This window comes from Ambystoma mexicanum, chromosome 1p, assembly GCF_040938575.1.
Source record: "Ambystoma mexicanum isolate Mex_15411 chromosome 1p, UKY_AmexF1_1, whole genome shotgun sequence".
NCBI classification, from domain to species: domain Eukaryota; kingdom Metazoa; phylum Chordata; class Amphibia; order Caudata; family Ambystomatidae; genus Ambystoma; species Ambystoma mexicanum.
In genome coordinates, this window is record NC_090921.1 from 243,457,318 (window position 1) to 243,475,813 (window position 18,496).

Sequence of the window (18,496 nt, forward strand, 5' to 3'; positions counted from 1 at the left end):
GATTCATCTGGCAAAGAGAGATCTGAAGTGGTCACTCTAGATTTACTGTCATCCAAATTGTTGGCTTTTCAGAATTCTCGTGTATTACAGGTACAGACTCCTTTTTTGAAACTATGATCCTGGATTTATTTGGCAAGCAGTAGCCAAAGAACACTGTCGTTGACTAACTAAAATCCTTCATTTCAAAGACCAGAAGCAAGTTCTTCAGATTTGCAGAGTGAAAGGCACTTTGCAGTATAGGGGTCCTCACTTGAAATGTACCCTTACTTCAGTCCAGTGGTCCAGGCCTCTCGCAGTTCATTCAATGAAATATGTTGGAGGGTGCTGGGGGGGGGTTAGAGGCGGCTTGGGTATCCTTGATTTATGCATCATGTTTTAGAGGATTTCCATGGCCAGCTGCTTTTCTTTTCTTCGCCTTGAAAAGCAAGTGTTCTTGGACCGAAACCCCAGAAGAGTCCCCCATCCTATCTGGTGACATTTATGGCTGCATCGTTTCCCACTTCTTCTAAGGCTGGGGAGAATATCATTTTTACTCTTGCCCTTTTATATTTTGTCTGTGCTTATACAACTTATTCATGGGTAAGCTGGCAAACGCTTGGTTTTCCCATTTGAGTGTAGTTCCATGAGTTTAAAGAATGATAAAATGAGATAATGAAAATAACACTATTTTATTTAAATGCACCAAACAACCTCCCTAACATATTTTAGGACTGGTGTAATTTTATATACCAACTCAAGTCCTAGAATGTATCGAAAAATGGTTATATTTTTTCATTTGTTATGAAGACTGCATACCCTGAGTAATAACGTTTTCTGTTCTCACGAATATTCAAAATTTCGAAATCTGTCTGGGACCCTAATGATAGGTTCTTACTGGTTACGGATCAGCTAATTCGCATGAAAGTGAAGATAAAGTAGTAATCGAGACCATGGAGTTGCTCGTTCTCGTGGATATTTTGTCTGAGTACCCTGCCTTGTGTTTTTTCTGTATGACTGTTTTCATGAAGCAATATTTACTTTTTTTCTAAAAAAAGCTTTGTGGATGAAGACAGTGTATATTGTCATGACTACCTCCAAGGAGCCAGGTCCGACCCAGCAACCCCAGAGGCAGGCATCATTTCCCCCAGGGGAGCGCCAGCGGGCCCAAGCTGGGGCCCTTTGGACGCAGTCCTGGCGCCTTAGGCGCCAGGCTCATGTTGGATCCCTGTCCTGGCGCCTTAGGCGCCAGGCTCATAAAGCTAGACATGTGTTCAAGTGTTTTAATGTGCACTTACCTGATGCAGACCATGCTGCCACATCCAGGCCCTCTTGAGGCCTGAATGGAACTACTTTACCTGTGGGATTACTTTCCACCCGGGTGTGGTCGGGGAAGGATACATACCTGATCGGAGGAAGGATACACTTTTGGAACTCCTTCCAAAGCTATTTAAACCACACCGATCAGCAACTCACGCTTCGTGGCGTTCTGCTCCTCGCAGCTGGACGCTCACCGTGTCAGCTCCTGCATCTGGACTTCAGCCACGCCTGTCAGCATCCTGGGTCACCTGCAAAGGGAGACGAGACCTTACCAGCTAAATCTGCACCACGGAGACATCACCGACGATCCTGAAAGGGAAGACATTATTTTAAAAAGCATTTCGTTACGATTGCTGCAGCGCTGCATTTCACTCGCCTTTCCTGGGTTCCTCCATCTTCAGCAGCGATCATCCGGATACACAGCCACTTCCCAGAGCCTAGAGAAAAAGACAAGAGTAAGAGGTGAGAGAAGGAAGGGAATAAGACTTAAATGTTGGGTCATTCCCATTTCATTTCGGTTCTTGCCACTTCCAGGCCTTTTCCGGACCCCGGCCCCTATGGGGAAAAAAGACAAAGACATTGAGCATATGCAAAGACAGTTCCCGAGCGCTCATCCAGAACTAACCTGCCATTTACTGGAACTGGAACTGCACGTTTCACTTTGGGTCGGCGCCATATCTCTGGCATTCCGAACCCCGGCCCCTAAGGGGAAAAAAGACCTAAGCATTAGCGCTTGCTGCAAAAAGACAATGAACATTATTATTAAGCTTGGACTTTTGAACTTGCAACTGAACTTTTACAGAGCCTTACCTGAATAGTCAAGCTTACCTGAACTCCCATCAATCCTCAATCCAGTGAAGTAACTGGGTTTCAACGCGCCCCCGCATCCGAAGCAGGATGTAGAGCTCATCCTTCCTGACCCTAAGGTGAGACTTCACGGGGAATCGTGGAAGGGTATCGTGGAGGGTTGGAAGAGAGTGGGAGGCTTGAGCATTATTCTGTCAATAGGTAATACTCCCTTTTCACGCACAGGGGCATATTCCTGCAAGCCGGAGAAGCCAGAGTAGAGGGCCCTTCTTGTCCATCTTCAGAGTCCTGCGCTCCATTGAAGAAGCATCAGCACTCGAAGCCAGACCTGCGCCTCCGTGGGAATCAGGTGAGCGTTACAGAACGCGAAGCCTACCCACATTTTCCCACCCGGGCGTTATGGAGACTTCCGAGACTGACCAGCTGGCCCAGCTTTTGGGGGAATTACGGGCGGAGGTGCACTCAGTCCGCCAGGAGACTAACGCTCTCAAAAGAGAACTGATCTTATCCAAGGAAAGAACAGATTACCTAGCCAAAAGGTTATTACAGGCCCAGGCAGGGCACACTCCTTTACCTAATTCCGGGGACATTTCCACATCAATGGGTTTGAGTAACCCGGTACAAATTAATCTACCTGGACACATGCCTTTGGCCCCGCCTGAACGTTTTGCGGGGGATCCCAAGAAATATGCCGTCTTTATGAACCAATGTCGTTTACACTTTCTATGCAGACCCGGAGCCTTCCCGAACGACCAGACCAAGGTAGCCTTTATACTATCTTACCTTAGTGGCAGTGCTGCCGATTGGTCTATTCCATTGGTAAATCAGGATGATCCCATTCTCCAGAATTTTCAGGGCTTCCAGGCCAGCATGGAAAGATTGTTCGCTCGACACTCTCAAGGACAGGCCCTTGATAACAAACTGCTATCCTTACGACAAGATAATCAGGATCTTCTGTCCTACATAGCCACCTTTAACAGACTGGTTGTGGAAACTGGATGGCCAGAAAGCAAAAGGATCACATTGTTTCATCGAGGCCTGCGCGGAGAGCTTAAGGATGTTCTAGCTCAGATAGTAAACCCACCCCAGGTCTGCGCAGACTTCATTGACTTGGTGGTTCAACTTGATCACAGACTTCAAAATAGAAAAGCAGATCGGTTCAAGTATGAAAACCGAGCACCGATCAAAACCCACGCTAACTCCAAGAGTACTGACGTATCTGAACCTATGCAAATCGGTGGTGTTAAAGGACCATTAACGCAGAAAGAACGAGAGAGAAGGCGGCAAATGCAACTGTCTGTATTGCGGGACTTCCGGTCACTTTCTTCGAAATTGTCCAGTTAAACCACTTAAGAAGGTGGTTGGAGCTACTGATGATGAATTAGTGACACCTGATTCGGGAAACGACCTAGCCCGGCAAGCGTAGGGGTCCGCTTGCCGAGCTTGAAAACAAACTCTTTGACCTCGCATTTTGTCATGCCAATGGTGCTCGTGGACCCAAAACAGCCTCAGCAGTTGCATGCTATAAAAGCATACATCGACAGTGGAGCTATTGGAAATTACATAGACCGTGAATTGGCTTCCAGGATTAAGCTTCCTCCCCACCCGAAAGTAACCCAAGATGTCATTACTACAGTAGATGGAACCGAAATAGCCTCAGGGCCTGTAACGCATTCCACTGTTGAAGTGACACTGGTGGGTCAGGATGGACATCGGGAAGCAATCGTGTTTGATGTGATCAAGGCCCCACAATTTCAAGTAATTCTTGGAATTCCTTGGTTAGAAACACATAATCCCAGAATTGACTGGCGAGCAAAGAAGATAAGTTTTCCTGATTGTGAACCAACTTGTTATCCAAGAAATCCAGCTATGGGTCTAGCATCAGCAACTTCCACCCCTGTACAGCTACCGTCAGAATATCAAGAATTCCAAGACGTTTTTCAGAAAGAACAGGCTAACACGTTACCTCCCCATCGGACTTATGATTGCCAAATCGATCTGGTACCCAATGCTCAACTACCTTGTAGTAGGATTTATGCTCTTACAGAACCTGACAACCTGCATTTGCGTCAGTATTTAGATCAGTACCTAGCCAATAGTTTTATTCGCCCGTCCAAGTCTCCTGTCTCTTCAGCTCTGTTTTTCGTGCCGAAAAAAGAAGGCGACCTTAGAACGCGTATAGACTATCGCGCCCTAAATCAAATAAGAATCGTTATCCTGTGCCGTTGATCCCTGAGCTTATCGACCAGGTGAAAGACGCTTGTGTGTACACCAAGTTAGATCTCCGAGGAGCTTATCACCTGGTGCGCATAAAAGAAGGCGACGAATGGAAGACTGCATTCCGCACCAAGTTTGGGCTCTTCGAATATCAGGTGATGCCCTTCGGTTTGTGCAATGCACCTGCCGCCTTTCAGTACTTTATGAATGATGTTCTTCGGGAACTTATCGATGTCTGTGTCATTGTTTACATTGACGACATCCTGGTGTACTCTTCTTCAGAATCTGATCACAGAAAACATGTTAGGGCAGTTCTTGAGAAACTGCGCCAGCACAGACTATTTGCAAAACTCGTAAAATGCGTTTTTCATACCACAGAAGTAGAGTTTCTCGGATTCATCCTCACACCTCAAGGAGTCCGAATGGACTCGCGAAAGGTGGACGCCATCCTCAAATGGCCTTCTCCAAGCTCGGTGAAGGGAGTTCAGAGCATGCTCGGCTTTGCCAATTTCTATCGAAGATTCATCCCGGAATTTTCCCGAACAGTCCAACCCATCACTGCTCTCCTAAAGAAAAACAAACGCTTTGAATGGACTCTTGAGGCCGAACAAGCCTTCCAGGACCTGAAAACCAAATTCACCTCTGCACCTGTATTGAAGCACCCGCACCCAGATCTCCCGTACATAGTGGAAACCGATGCATCCAGTTCGGCCATGGGAGCTGTCCTGTCGCAAAGAGATCCAAAAACTAACCAACTACACCCAGTGGCCTTTTGGTCCAGAAAATGTTCTCCTCCTTAAATCAACTACGCAATTACCGATAGTTACTGGCCATCAAATCTGCTTTCAAGGCTTGGCGTCACTACCTTCTCGGGGCAAGACACACCATCACCGTAATTACGGACCACAGAAACTTACAGTATTTAAAAACAGCCAAAGCTCAATCTTCACGACAACTCCGCTGGGCTCTATTCTTTGCGGAATTTGATTTTGTAATTACCTATCGCCCTGGCTGCAAGAATGGAAAAGCGGACGCCTTATCCCGGATTCGCATGGAAGAACCTAATTCGAGTTTAGAACCTGTGCCCATCATACCTGAGCAAAGAATCTTAGGCTTAACCTCATTGCACACTATTGAGGACATCCAAACGCAAGTAAAACAACTTCTAGACTCTTCAACCTTACTGGAATGGAGTCAGAAGGGTCCTCATTACACCGTTAAGGATGACTTGCCCTACTTCCAGGAGCCGTTGTTTCTGCCAAGTAAAGAATTGCAAGAACTTGTTATTGCCCATCATGAATCTTTAATGGAAGGACATCCTGGTATCGCTAAAACGGAGGAAAAAATTAAACGTCACTTCTGGTGGCCTTCTTGGAGAAAAGACATGAAGTCTTTTGTTCTGTCTTGCGGAATTTGCGCCCAAAACATGGCTCAAAAGAAAAGGCCAGCCGGCCTACTTCAACCCTTTGATATTCCATTGATGCCATTGCACACCCTGTCAATGGACTTTATAACCGACCTGCCTCCTTGTGCTGGTTACAACACAATCCTTGTAATTGTGGACCTATTCACCAAAATGGCCCACTTTATCCCTATAAAGGGTTTGCCTTCTGCTTCCACCTTGGCCAAGGAATTCCTGGAGAATGTAGTTCGCATACATGGTTTCCCTTCCATATTAGTCTCGGATCGTGGAAGTCAATTTAGCTCCCATTTTTGGAAGAAGTGTTGCCAACTAGCACAAATAGATGTGCGGTTATCCACCAGCCACCACCCCCAGACCGACGGACAAACCGAGAGAACCAATCAGACTCTCGAGCAATATCTTCGGTGCATGTTACACCAATCCGAGTTAAATTGGAAAGATCCTTTGGATCGCTGAATATGCATACAACAATTTAGTGCATTCTGGAACCGGACAAACCCCCTTTTATACTTTGTATGGTCACCATCCTCGGACCTCTGACCTAGAACCACCTCTGACCCTGGAAATGCCCGCAGTAAATCATCTGCATTCCACAATAACCCGAGCCTTCAAAGAAGCTGCCACTCATTTACAGCAAGCCAAGAAAAAGTATAAAGAAAACACAGATTTGCACCGGAGTAAAACTCCGCCTTACCAAGTAGGAGACCAGGTATGGCTAGCAACTAAACACTTATCCCTCAAGGGCCCGCGAACCTTCAATCCCAGATTCATAGGACCTTATCCCATCAAGGCTATGATCAACCCAGTGGCCTTTAAACTGGATCTACCGTCCAACATGCGTATACATCCAGTTTTTCATGCATCACTTTTGAAGCCCGTACAACCAGGAACCCGATTGTCCAAGCCTCCAGATCCAGTTCAAATTGAAGGGGAATTAGAATTCGAAGTTAACGACATTTTAGACTCCAAGGTAGTTAAGTCGAAACTCTTCTATCTTGTTGACTGGAAGGGATATGGACCTCAGGAGAGATCGTGGGAGCCTAGTAACCATGTCCACGCACCTCGATTAGTACAAAGGTTTCACTGGAGATTTCCGAACAAGCCAAAACCCCCGGAGGGAAGAACCTTGGGAGGGGCCTTGAGGGGGGGTACTGTCATGATGCCTACCTCCAAGGAGCCAGGTCCGACCCAGCAACCCCAGAGGCAGGCATCATTTCCCCCAGGGGAGCGCCAGCGGGCCCAAGCTGGGGCCCTTTGGACGCAGTCCTGGCGCCTTAGGCGCCAGGCTCATGTTGGATCCCTGTCCTGGCGCCTTAGGCGCCAGGCTCATAAAGCTAGACATGTGTTCAAGTGTTTTAATGTGCACTTACCTGATGCAGACCATGCTGCCACATCTAGGCCCTCTTGAGGCCTGAATGGAACTACTTTACCTGTGGGATTACTTTCCACTCGGGTGTGGTGGGGGAAGGATACATACCTGATCGGAGGAAGGATACACTTTTGGAACTTTTTCCAAAGCTATTTAAACCACACCGATCAGCAACTCACGCTTCGCGGCGTTCTGCTCCTCGCAGCTGGACGCTCACCGTGTCAGCTCCTGCATCTGGACTTCAGCCACGCCTGTCAGCATCCTGGGTCACCTACAAAGGGAGACAAGAGACCTTACCAGCTAAATCTGCACCACGGAGACATCACCGACGATCCTGAAAGGGAAGACATTATTTTAAAAAGCATTTCGTTACGATTGCTGCAGCGCTGCATTTCACTCACCTTTCCTGGGTTCCTCCATCTTCAGCAGCGATCATCCGGATACACAGCCACTTCCCAGAGCCTAGAGAAAAAGACAAGAATAAGAGGTGAGAGAAGGAAGGGAATAAGACTTACATGTTGGGTCATTCCCATTTCATTTCGGTTCTTGCCGCTTCCAGGCATTTTCCGGACCCCGGCCCCTATGGGGAAAAAAGACAAAGACATTGAATGAGCATATGCAAAGACAGTTCCCGAGCGCTCATCCAGAACTAACCTGCCATTTACTGGAACTGCACGTTTCACTTCGGGTCGGCGCCATATCTCCGGCATTCCGAACCCCGGCCCCTAAGGGGAAAAAAGACATCAGCATTAGCGCTTGCTGCAAAAAGACAATGAACATTATTATTAAGCTTGGACTTTTGAACTTGCAACTTAACTTTTACAGAGCCTTACCTGTATAGTCAAGCTTACCTGAACTCCCATCAATCCTCAATCCAGCGAAGTAACTGGGTTTCAACGCGCCCCTGCATCCGAAGCAGGATGTAGAGCTCATCCTTCCTGACCCTAAGGTGAGACTTCACGGGGAATCGTGGAAGGGTATCGTGGAGGGTTGGAAGAGAGTGGGAGGCTTGAGCAAAACTCAGTCAGCAGGTAATACTCCCTTTTCACGCACCGGGGCATATTCCTGCAAGCCGGAGAAGCCAGAGTAGAGGGCCCTTGTCCATCTTCAGAGTCCTGCGCTTCACCATTGAAGAAGCATCAGCACTCGAAGCCAGACCTGCGCCTCCGTGGGAATCAGGTGAGTGTTACATATATATAGCAAACACTTGAGCCACTCCCCTAAAGCAGATGTCTTTTAGTTTGCTTCTAACATTCATTGATGACAGTACTGTTGGCTCAGTGTTGTGAGAAACCTGATGGTATCCTCACTCCTACTCCCCCTGGATCCTCTTCTCAGGTGGCCATGGAAAGGCCATCACTTTTGGAACCTGACCCTGGGGGTGGAGAGGCAAGGGAGGATCACCTGGGTGGAGGGTCCTTGTGGTTTAGGAGTGCAGGGATACCCACATGCAATTAATTGTATCCCCCCTTTTACCTCTGAAAGCCATCCTAGCCTAGAGGGGTGTGGGGGCGAGGGAAAGGTAATCTCAAGACTTGTGGAACTTAAACTTGGCAAAGGGGAGATGAGAAGGAACCTAAGTGCTGAAAGAAGCTCCAGATCTTATTTAATCTGTTTCTTGTTATGGACATCCGTACACATTGTTTTAGCTTTAGTTTGAGGACAAGAATAGGTTTTGGACCACTCCTTTAAGTTGAACTTTTTGATTTGTTAATGTAGGGAAATCCCACCTTAGCATAGGGCAAGTTAGGCCTTCATCCATCCTGACATTTAAACCTTTTTGTTTTTAACTTTGAATTTGTCTTACTTCCTGATGCCTTCAGTGGATAGCATTTGTAATGCATCTTTCCTTTTCTTTCAATCCATTCTTTTTGGGAAATTAACTTTTTTAGACAAATCTACCTTCAATGGAATCTAGGAAGAGGCTATGGGACATGTTTAAAAGCCTACTTGCACTGTTCTTCTGTGGTGCTGCATACTAATACATCTACATACTGTAGTGCTGTGCTGTGCTGTCCTGGCCATGTGGATGTTTCGTAGGTCTATCTGGATGACAAAGACGCTAGAGGATTCAATCTCCCTGTGGTAAACATGTGCTAGAATCTTTTTTCTTTATGAAAATGCAGTCAAGTACTGGGAGTCTGGGTTTAATGGTACAGTGAAGAAAGCATTCTTAAGGTCAATTACAGTGAAATAGGCTGCATTTGAAGGTATGTTGCAATTGATGCAGGGTTGGGCACTAGTGGGTGTTCTGCTTCCACTGTCATTCAGAGGGTGGATATCCTGGATGAATCTCCATGATTACCCTTTTTATTTCTTCAAGGGGTTCTTCGTCTCTGGACCCCATCAGTGGTCCTGCAAGGGCCCAATCATGCCCCACCAGACTCTCCTTGAGTCGGTTGGCAGATGAAGCTTCCAATGGGAATGGAACAACATGGCTGCCCCCACATGGTTCAGAACCATGCGGTCAAGCATCTAGAGTGGTCAGCCCTGAAGGCACCTGGGATACCTGTAGAGTATTTAAGCCATGCCAGAGCTGCAGCACACGCTTCACGTTGCTCTGCACTCGCAGCGTGACGTTCACCGTGATCTGTCCTCAGCATTCCAGGCCTGCACCTGCAAAGGAGGAGAGAACACCATTAACCATCCTTACCACTTTGGCAATCCAGCTCCTCAATCGCTCCAGTTTCACCTTGGGAGCTCGTCCTCGCTTGAAAGCAGCATTCTGGTGGAGGAAAGAAAAGGACATTAGTAAGCGTTCACCTTCCTCTTTCAAGTATTATTCGAAAGCGTGCTTACCTAGCGAACACTCTGTTGGTACTCTACGGCTGTCCGGACATCTTCCACTCAACGTTCCGCATCCTCCTGGCGGTTCTTCATCCAGGAACATCACGGCGGCCTGCAAGAAAAGAATAGTACAGGCTAGCCAAACGGCGAAAGCGCACATGGCGCCACGCTTCGCGCATTCACGTCCCAATCTCAAGCACAGCCCTCCATCAGTTCGACGTCTTCATCATCCCTTCTGCACCTATGAGAGGACATTAACCAGGGCAATTACAATTACAGACACATTATTTAAGAATAGACTTGCCTCAAGAGCAGAGTCGCAGCCGGTCTGGACTCTTGGGCCCATGACAGAGAAGTAACTTGGCAGCAAGGCACCCATTCATGACGCACCCCTGCACAGAACGGCAGGACGGAGAGCGCATCTTAACAAAACACAAGGTGAGAGACTCTAAGATGGTCGCTGGGGTCCACATGGGAGGCGGGCCCTGAGAAAAAGATTGTGGGCTAAACCAGAGCTCTAGTCTTCTAGACTAGATCATCGGCAGAACGAGAACCTGGGGAGGCAAATCCAGGTCGGAAGCAGTCCAACCAAGTCGGGTGGCGTCCCTGTGGATACCAGGTGAGAGTTAGTCAAGTAGTTCTTTGATGGTGTCGTAGACTCCCTTGTCTGCCTTTTTTGGATAGTGGGTATGGTTTTACTCTGGGGAGTATGGCGCCTGGTTTGATTTTTACTGCCCCTATACTGTTCAGTCATGTGAGTTGTCTGTCCATAATCACCTGGGCACCTTTACCAGGTCCTCTTGTAATTGTGAAGGTGTTGCTGTGGCTGTCACTATTGTCTGTGGTACTTCTGTGCTACACTACCATTTGGCAGGGTATGCTGAATTCAAATCTGTTTCTATGTCTGCAAGTAACTGTTCACTGATGGCAGTGTGGGGTCTATGCATAGTACTGTCCTATACTCCATACCGTCCTCGTCTGTGCCTGTTGGGGGCACTCTTTCCTCGTGATCACTGCCTCAGAGTAGTGAAAACATTACTCCTGGGGCTCTCGTGGTACTGTTGGTCTGAATAGGAATTTTGCTGATGGGCGGAATATTAATTGCATTCTGCACGCCTGGTAACCAGCCAATCAATGGTCACTGCATATTTGAATAGCGTCTCACGTAATGGTATGGCTCTGATTGTGTGTGCTACTGAGTGCTTGTATTTCTGCAGCTACATAGTTGTAATGCATGCCTAGTGTGGAGCACCCGATTCTCTGGTCTGTAAATGAGATGGTCATATTTAACTGTCCCTACCTAATCGAATCACTGGTGTCTGTGCTGTAAAGTAATAGTGCTATGATTTCCTGACTTCCTATAGTAAGGGGTAACCTTTACAATAGCCCTTGAGAATCCCAGTGTGTCCATAATTTGGTTTTTCAATGGAGACCATCCCTCCCTTGAACAGAATCTGGTGGCTCCACCATGAAGATGAACATTCTATCCCCTATCCTCACTCCCACTTTGTTCCTGATCTGGCTTTGTGGTGATTGAGGACTGGGCATGTCAGGGCTTGCTGTGGGCTGTCATATTGTGTACATGCATTTGACCCTGGAAGAGGAAAAGCATTTTTTCCTAGGACACTAGCTCCAGTATAATAGATCACTGTCCCTCGTGGAAGGGCAATTTGTTCCCATGGTACTGTAATTGCTTGCGATGTGTTGGGAAGGGGGCAGCCCCGTCCCAAGCGCTTTAGAGAGGCGAGAAGCATTCAAAGCACTGATGGGCCTAGTGTCAGGGGAGATGGTACAAAGCACCCCACTTCAATATAATCACCCACATAGTGTAGCGCAGGGCGTGAGCAATGTTTGTTGCATAGATGTTAGTAATCATGGGTAGAAGATGAGGCATGCACGGTGAATGCGGCATTGCATACACTAGGCCCAAATTGCAAGACGAGGGAAATCTCCAGCCATGCTTGAGCTCTCATGCAGACAGCCTACACCCCAACTGCTGCGCCTATTTTTCTAGCAGTGTTGCAAAGATTTTTTTTTAATATACTTGAAAGGCATATCCTACAAGGCCGTGATCACAGACCAGTGCCTGGTGTGCAGTTTATCTCACACTGGCCAAAGCATGAGTTATAGCCCATTCAACTGACAAAACGATAAGAACCTTAATTCCATGGCACCAGGTGCCCTTTGACCAGCAACTTCAAAGTAACAAGCCTTGAAATGTTCAAAGATGATGGATCGAGCACATTGTTGAAGCAACAATTGTTTGATTTGTATTCTGAAGTGCTGCGAGGGATACATTCTAGTTCAAAACGAGGGTGGAGACCTTGGAGCCGCATGGCTGGGAAGGGAGGGAGTGACATGTGTGAAGGTTGGTGTATCAGCCTCCTTTGTGCCCGTCTTGAGGCCTGCCAGGTGCACACTATAGTGGTTTAACTGCATTATGTCAGAAATGTAGTTTATTTGTTCTTTGACCTTCGATGTGGGAAGACTGACAGGATGGGCTGGAACAAATGGCCTGGCATCTCATGGAGCAGGTGGATCCTGTATAGGCGCCCACCAACTAGCCGTGCAGGATTTTACCATATGTATTGCATCATGTATGACAATGTTTGCATATACTACTTTTCGCTAGAATGTTATCAACAGTTCTTCACTGCTCTCATCTGCATGTTAGATTAAACCTGTTATCCTTATAAGATCAACTTGGGCCTTTCTTCCCTAGTGGGTTGTATTCTCTCTGGTGTCAGCGTTCGGGGACTTCAGATGGAGCCTGATGGCTAACATTCTGCATGATATTTAGTTTGATATTGTTTTGTCCATGTGCAGGTGTGGTTACTTGCACTGGGCCTACATTCTGTGGTTGTGTGGATCATGGGGCATACACTGGACCTGGGGATATGGTTTGGGATTTAAGCTCACTGTACTGGTCCTCCGTATATGGGGTCTGGTGCATAATACTGAGTCGAGGTGCTCTCAGTTGGTATTGCATGGGAGGTCTGCTTTAATAATCCCTGGCTATGTGCCACATCTTTCCACATGTCCAAAATGATCCTACAAATTGTGGTAGTAACCCCCAAATCCCCTACCCCCTTGTGAATTGCTCCTTGGACCCCTCCCCTGTCTTAGATTGTTATCTGCATTATCTGACTGTCTTTTTGATGGTTCTGACTGCTGTGGGAATCGGTGGGATTGGTTACAATTGCACCTTCCATACTTACCTTTGCCTTTTCTTCTGCACTCATTTTGCTTTGCACCTTTTCTTCCACTGCCCTTTCATTCTCGCGCTTGGGTTTACAGTACTATGCAACTGTATTTTGCCCTATGCATTCACATCCATACCAGTATTCTATCTAATTCTACTTGCAGGAAGACTTTCATAGTACATGGTAGAAGGTACATTCTTGTCCCATGTCTCCCCCGTCTCCTCGCCACCTCTTGGATGGAATGAATATAAAGCCGAGTCCTCATTGTGTTTCATTGTATGAGCCATGATTGAAACTACATTGGGTATGGCCTTCTCACAGCATCCCACACAATCTTGCCTGTTAAAGGAGCTCCATGTGTATCACTTTACAATCGAACTCCCGGGTATCCTGCTTTTTCCCAAATGGTGTTTATCTGGTACCTTATTATACTGGTTAACCTTTCATCTCATACTGCTAAAGTAAAACCGGCTGTTTTTCTAATGCATAGATCGCTGTGAGTGAGTAGGTCTTTTTTTGTCCATGTGGGCCATGGTCTGTATTGTGATTTACCTACCTCCCTTTTGTATTAATGGAAATTGCCTCCCTTTGTGGGCTACAGTGTTCTAGCCTCTAACTACTGCCATTGATCTGGGGCGATGTCTTCATCTGTCCTCCGATGGAGTTCTCTCTTCCTGATCCTCCTCCTGGTTACCTTATTCTCTTCACGCTCATTGTCACTCTCCACTACCTCCGTCATAATCTACATTGTGTTGCACTGGCTCTTCTGTTTCCACTTTCACATTTTGTTGTCACTGCTTAATTCAATTTTAATGTTGCTACCACTGTCCAAGTGTTAGCATCTATCATATGCCCCTCCTTCCTTGTTGCCCTTCAAAAATCTTCTGTTTTATGTATCGCTGCTTCCAAATCCCTATGCGCTTTATTTTCTATCTTTACTATAGCTGGATTTCGCTTCTAGGTACACCTAGTCCCTGATATTTGTTTTTGAATAGGCTGTTTTTTAACAGTTTTGAATACCCTGCGGCAGGTCTGGGGAGGTGGGGGGGTGGTTTTAAGGGGAACTATGTTTTGGGTGTTAAGGTTCAGGTGTGGGCTGTGATGTCGGCTGTGCAAGTGCTTGGTCCTGCACCGACAGGGTGCTTTCTGCTGCTACTTAAAACCTATTTTCTCAATGTTCACTAACTTTAACCTAAGACTTTAGCTGCTTCCTTTAAGGTGGATGCTGAAATGGCATTCAACTTGGTCAATGAATCCTGGAGGGCTACCTGGTGGTGGTGATTTCTTTGTACAGGTTTAAGAAGCAGTGCATTTTAGTGTATGTAATGTGCTATTATACTGTGATTAGCATTTTTTTAAATGCTGCTGTGTGCCCTAAGCCTGGTAGCAAGCACATGTTGGTAAGCTTAATGTTCAGCATAACCGTGTCTGATAGTTTATGACTCGTTTGTATTTCCAGTCAATAACTGCCCCTTTTCTCATGTGTACAGAGACATCGAGATAAAACTGAAAGGCTTTGACGGAATCCAAGAATCCTGGAAATCATTTGATGAACTCAAGAGGGTTTATTGGACCCTAAAAACTGCAACTTCAGGTAGGTTTTGTGCACTGAGCACCCTTTGGCTCGCAGGCATTTTAGACTACAACTCCTATCACTCTTATCCTGTATATGGAATTGCAAGGGATCATGCAGTTGTAATCCAATTATCTGACGAGCAGTCGGGTGGCAACCCCTAACCTTGCAGTGGCACTGCAGTCAACCATCACTGCAATTTGTGACTGCGTTGGCCAGTTTGACACCCTGAAGCGATCCCCTTTCCATTGAAAGCTGAAGTATTCACTGGATTGGAAAGCTGCTACAAACTGTTAATCCTTTGGAGTTGGACATATTGCGCAATGTTGGGTCAAGGGGACGTCTCATTGTTAACCTTCTCTCCTTCCTCTACTTGCACTGATCCTCCTCTTCCATACCCTTCCTCGGCCACCTTCTATGTGATGCCATGTTCACATGTCCATTTTTCTTAACAGGCTGACCACCACTGGTTGTGTGACCTATGACATCACCCCTGCACATATCTTTGGTCTAGGTCATATATCCTCCACCAGTCTTGGCTTCTTTATCCTACTCTGAGGTCTGACACTGTGGCAGCACTGCTACTTGAGCCGGTTTCCCATCACTCACTGCTCCATCTGATCTACCCAACAGTTCATTCTCTCGTCTGTTCCTTTTTTGTCACCTATACCTTCAGTCGATCTTAGTAAGTGCTTACAATAAGACTTGTTCCTGGGAATCATTCTGGGCCATCACCATTGCTTTTACTTCAGTCGCCTGGAACGGTGTAGTTGCGTGTCTTAAATCGGTCATCTTTTTATCCACTGTTTCACCAATACTTCCTCGCCTATGTCAAGCTCCTTCAGCCTGGCTCCTGTCAGTCGACTGAGGAATTCAAAGGAGAGATGCTCAGATGAAACCCCCAATGAGAGATCAATGCTCCATCCCTGGGTGAATTCTGCATAATCTGGTCCCTAGTTGGTAGGACATCAGCCAGTGTTCTCCATGTAGCAGCAAAAAGGGTATTTCTATAGTGTCATAACATCCTGCTGGATGGATATCTCTTCAATCAGTGATCTATGCTTTTTGTATTGGCCTCTTGATGACAAACCTCTTGGCCATTCCATTGGCTTGTGGCCACAGAGGCGTAATCTTCTGGTGTCAGACTGCATGTGCATTGCAAATTTATTGAAATAGGGGTCTGTTTTTCATGGTGTGCAAGGTTTCCCCATTCACTGAACATTTCATCTACAACCCCCTCCTATGTGGGCAAATGCAGTCGTGTACCTGCCTGCTAGAGTAGATTTAAATTTTTGTGCAGTTCTCTCAACCTGTGTCCCCCAGCACTTTTTGCTGGACTGTTGGATTTTTGACTGGTTTTCCTCAGTGCATGGGAATATTTTCCTCACTCACTCATAAAAGTGTTAAAAAGGGTTCCAAAGGAAGAGTAACAGAATGTCTCTTTCGAATTATGCTTTCCTCGAGCTTTTAGGGCATCTACAATGTATTGCAGCACACTGCACTTTCTGTGCAGTGTTGGGAGCTCCTTGAGCTTCCCTTTTTCTTTCCCTTGCGATAACGTAAGTTACCACGGATGAGGACACATTTTGTCCTACCTGATTTTTAAAAAAAAATGTTTTTGAGATCGGCATACACCACCTTATGTGGAGTGCTGAAGGGACACAATGTATCCCTTTCCTCCATTCTCCTGTCCCTTTCTAGTTAGTGACAAGTTCATCTGAGTGGTTGGTGGCAGTGGATATTTTCTTCTGACTTTGGTGTAGGTTCCTCGCAGGCTGTGCACCTGCAGTAAAGGACACAGGATGCTACAATTGACCTACAATGGTGGCTGTACCTTTCTATCGCAAACTCATGATGACTTGTCCTTTCTTGAGCCGCCTTCTGCCTACCGGGGTTGGGCGGGTCCTGCTAGGTCTTTTGTCTTTGGCAGGCTTCCTTGCTATAGCCTGCCAATGCTGAGTGCTGAAAAGATGGGAAGTGGGGCAGGACATTGCAACTCCCCTGGTCTTTGTCAAGCCACCACCCTGTGTCCGAATGAATGCCTGGTGATGGGTGTATCCAGCCAGTTTCCTGCATAAATGGTGAGGTTCCAGGAGCTGAAACTCTGAGTCGACCACTGGAAAGTTGAATCCAAAGGAGGATGTCCGCAACCAGTGCCGGCTGAGTAACTGCTGCTTCACCTCCCCTTTTGACAGGGAAGATTCAGACTGGGCGACTGCCTCCCTTGGACTGGTGGGCCTAGCCAGTCCTGAGAACACTGCATTTTGAGCTGTCCCATGAAGAGCTGCGATCGTCCTGGGCTGCATCTCCCATTAACATGAGACCTGAGCCAACTTGCTGTGCGTCTCCCAAAGTGTATTTTCAGCTGAAACCTGGTGTGCATCTGTGTGGGCCTTCAGTGACTTTCTAGCTCCTAAGCTGAGTTGGAGACCAAGAAATGGGAAGTCTGTCAAAATAGTAGTTGAACCGAAGCCTGCGAGTTGTAACAAGCCAGTGTTTAGCCCATCACAAGAAGGTGACAATCTTCTCCCACCAAAGGATCTTCAGCCGCCAAGGCCGTTAAATCTATACTGGCACTTGTTGTCACTTCACCTTGAGGACTGCCGGTGACATTGCTTCACAAAAGGTACTGTTCCGATACTAGGCACATACCTGGGTGCTTGCAGTGTTGATTAAAGCTCCTGAGCGTTCTGAGATACAGGGTGGACACCCCAATCGTGTTCTCCCAGGCCTTAGGACATCGGTCCTTGTGGCTCCAATCATTCGGGGGATTTACCTAACCTTCCTGGAAGACTTTTTTTAACCAACAACTGTACTTGTCTGCAAAGTAGAAGCTTCTGAGAACTTTGACAGCGTCTGCCCTCCTTTGCTCTCCCACTTATGGGCCCTGGTTCCCCAGTGCCCCATCTGACTATGATCTGCTATTGTATTGAAGGTTTGCTATGCTTTGCTAACCTAACCTTAAGCTGACTAGTGTTCACCCAAGATCTACTATTGAAACGGAGTATTGAATGCAAACATTCTACTGTTTCTATGTAGAAATGTTTTACTTGTCTAAAGTCTAGTATTGTTTAGTGTTGCCTTAGTGTATATATATATATATATTTATAGAACTACAGTGTAGAAGCATTTCCTTGACTTTGTGCTTTGTCCCCCATTGGAATATTCTTGCCTCAACCTGGATTAGGGTATTTGTGTCCTGTATGGAGGAAGTCTCTAACCTATGACTGTGGCGCTGTCGAAGAGAGCAATAAGTTGTGCCCCCAATGTTGATCACCATTCTTGCAGCCTCTTCGGCTTCAGGTTCATCAGGTATCGTACTCCTTTGTATACTCTGGGTTTAGGTCATATGGTACTCCAAACTCATTGTATTCAGTAATTGGGACATATCCCATGGTGCTCATATCTGTGTATGCCTTGGGAGCAGGAGGTGACCTCTACAGAGTACCTTGCGGTGTGGTAGCTGGGTATCTCCACGTAACCATCCATGGTGATTTTGTAACGGGAAATGGTTTGCCCTCTCTACAGATGGTCTGTTAATTTCCTTCCCTGCCACAGTTGTTGCATTATTGGTTTGATCTCGGGGCACTCATCCGCATGCAATAAATGCAAACCTACATCTGTGGCTCATCTTGGATGGCATGTTGGGAGGGTGACTCTGGATTATGGGTGGTTAAAGGCCCAGGGTATGATCAGAGGATTTGTGAGGCTCTTGGATGGTTGGCTAGAGAATGTTGCTTCTTTGGCGCTTCCATGGTAGCAACCTGTATATCTACTCTTTCGTATATGCATGTGAGGTCAGAAATGTCATCCAGGAGTAG

General features: G+C 46.6%; 1 protein-coding gene across 1 annotated transcript in view; it reads left to right on the forward strand.

The window, feature by feature from the left end:
- The window catches only part of LOC138568659 (polyunsaturated fatty acid lipoxygenase ALOX15B-like), a 169,513-nt gene that overhangs the window by 104,289 nt on the left and 46,728 nt on the right, over positions 1-18,496 (forward strand). The window contains exon 5 of the mRNA XM_069646449.1: positions 14,593-14,696. Coding sequence (XP_069502550.1) covers positions 14,593-14,696 — 104 coding nt within the window. The remainder of the gene's footprint in view (positions 1-14,592; positions 14,697-18,496) is intronic.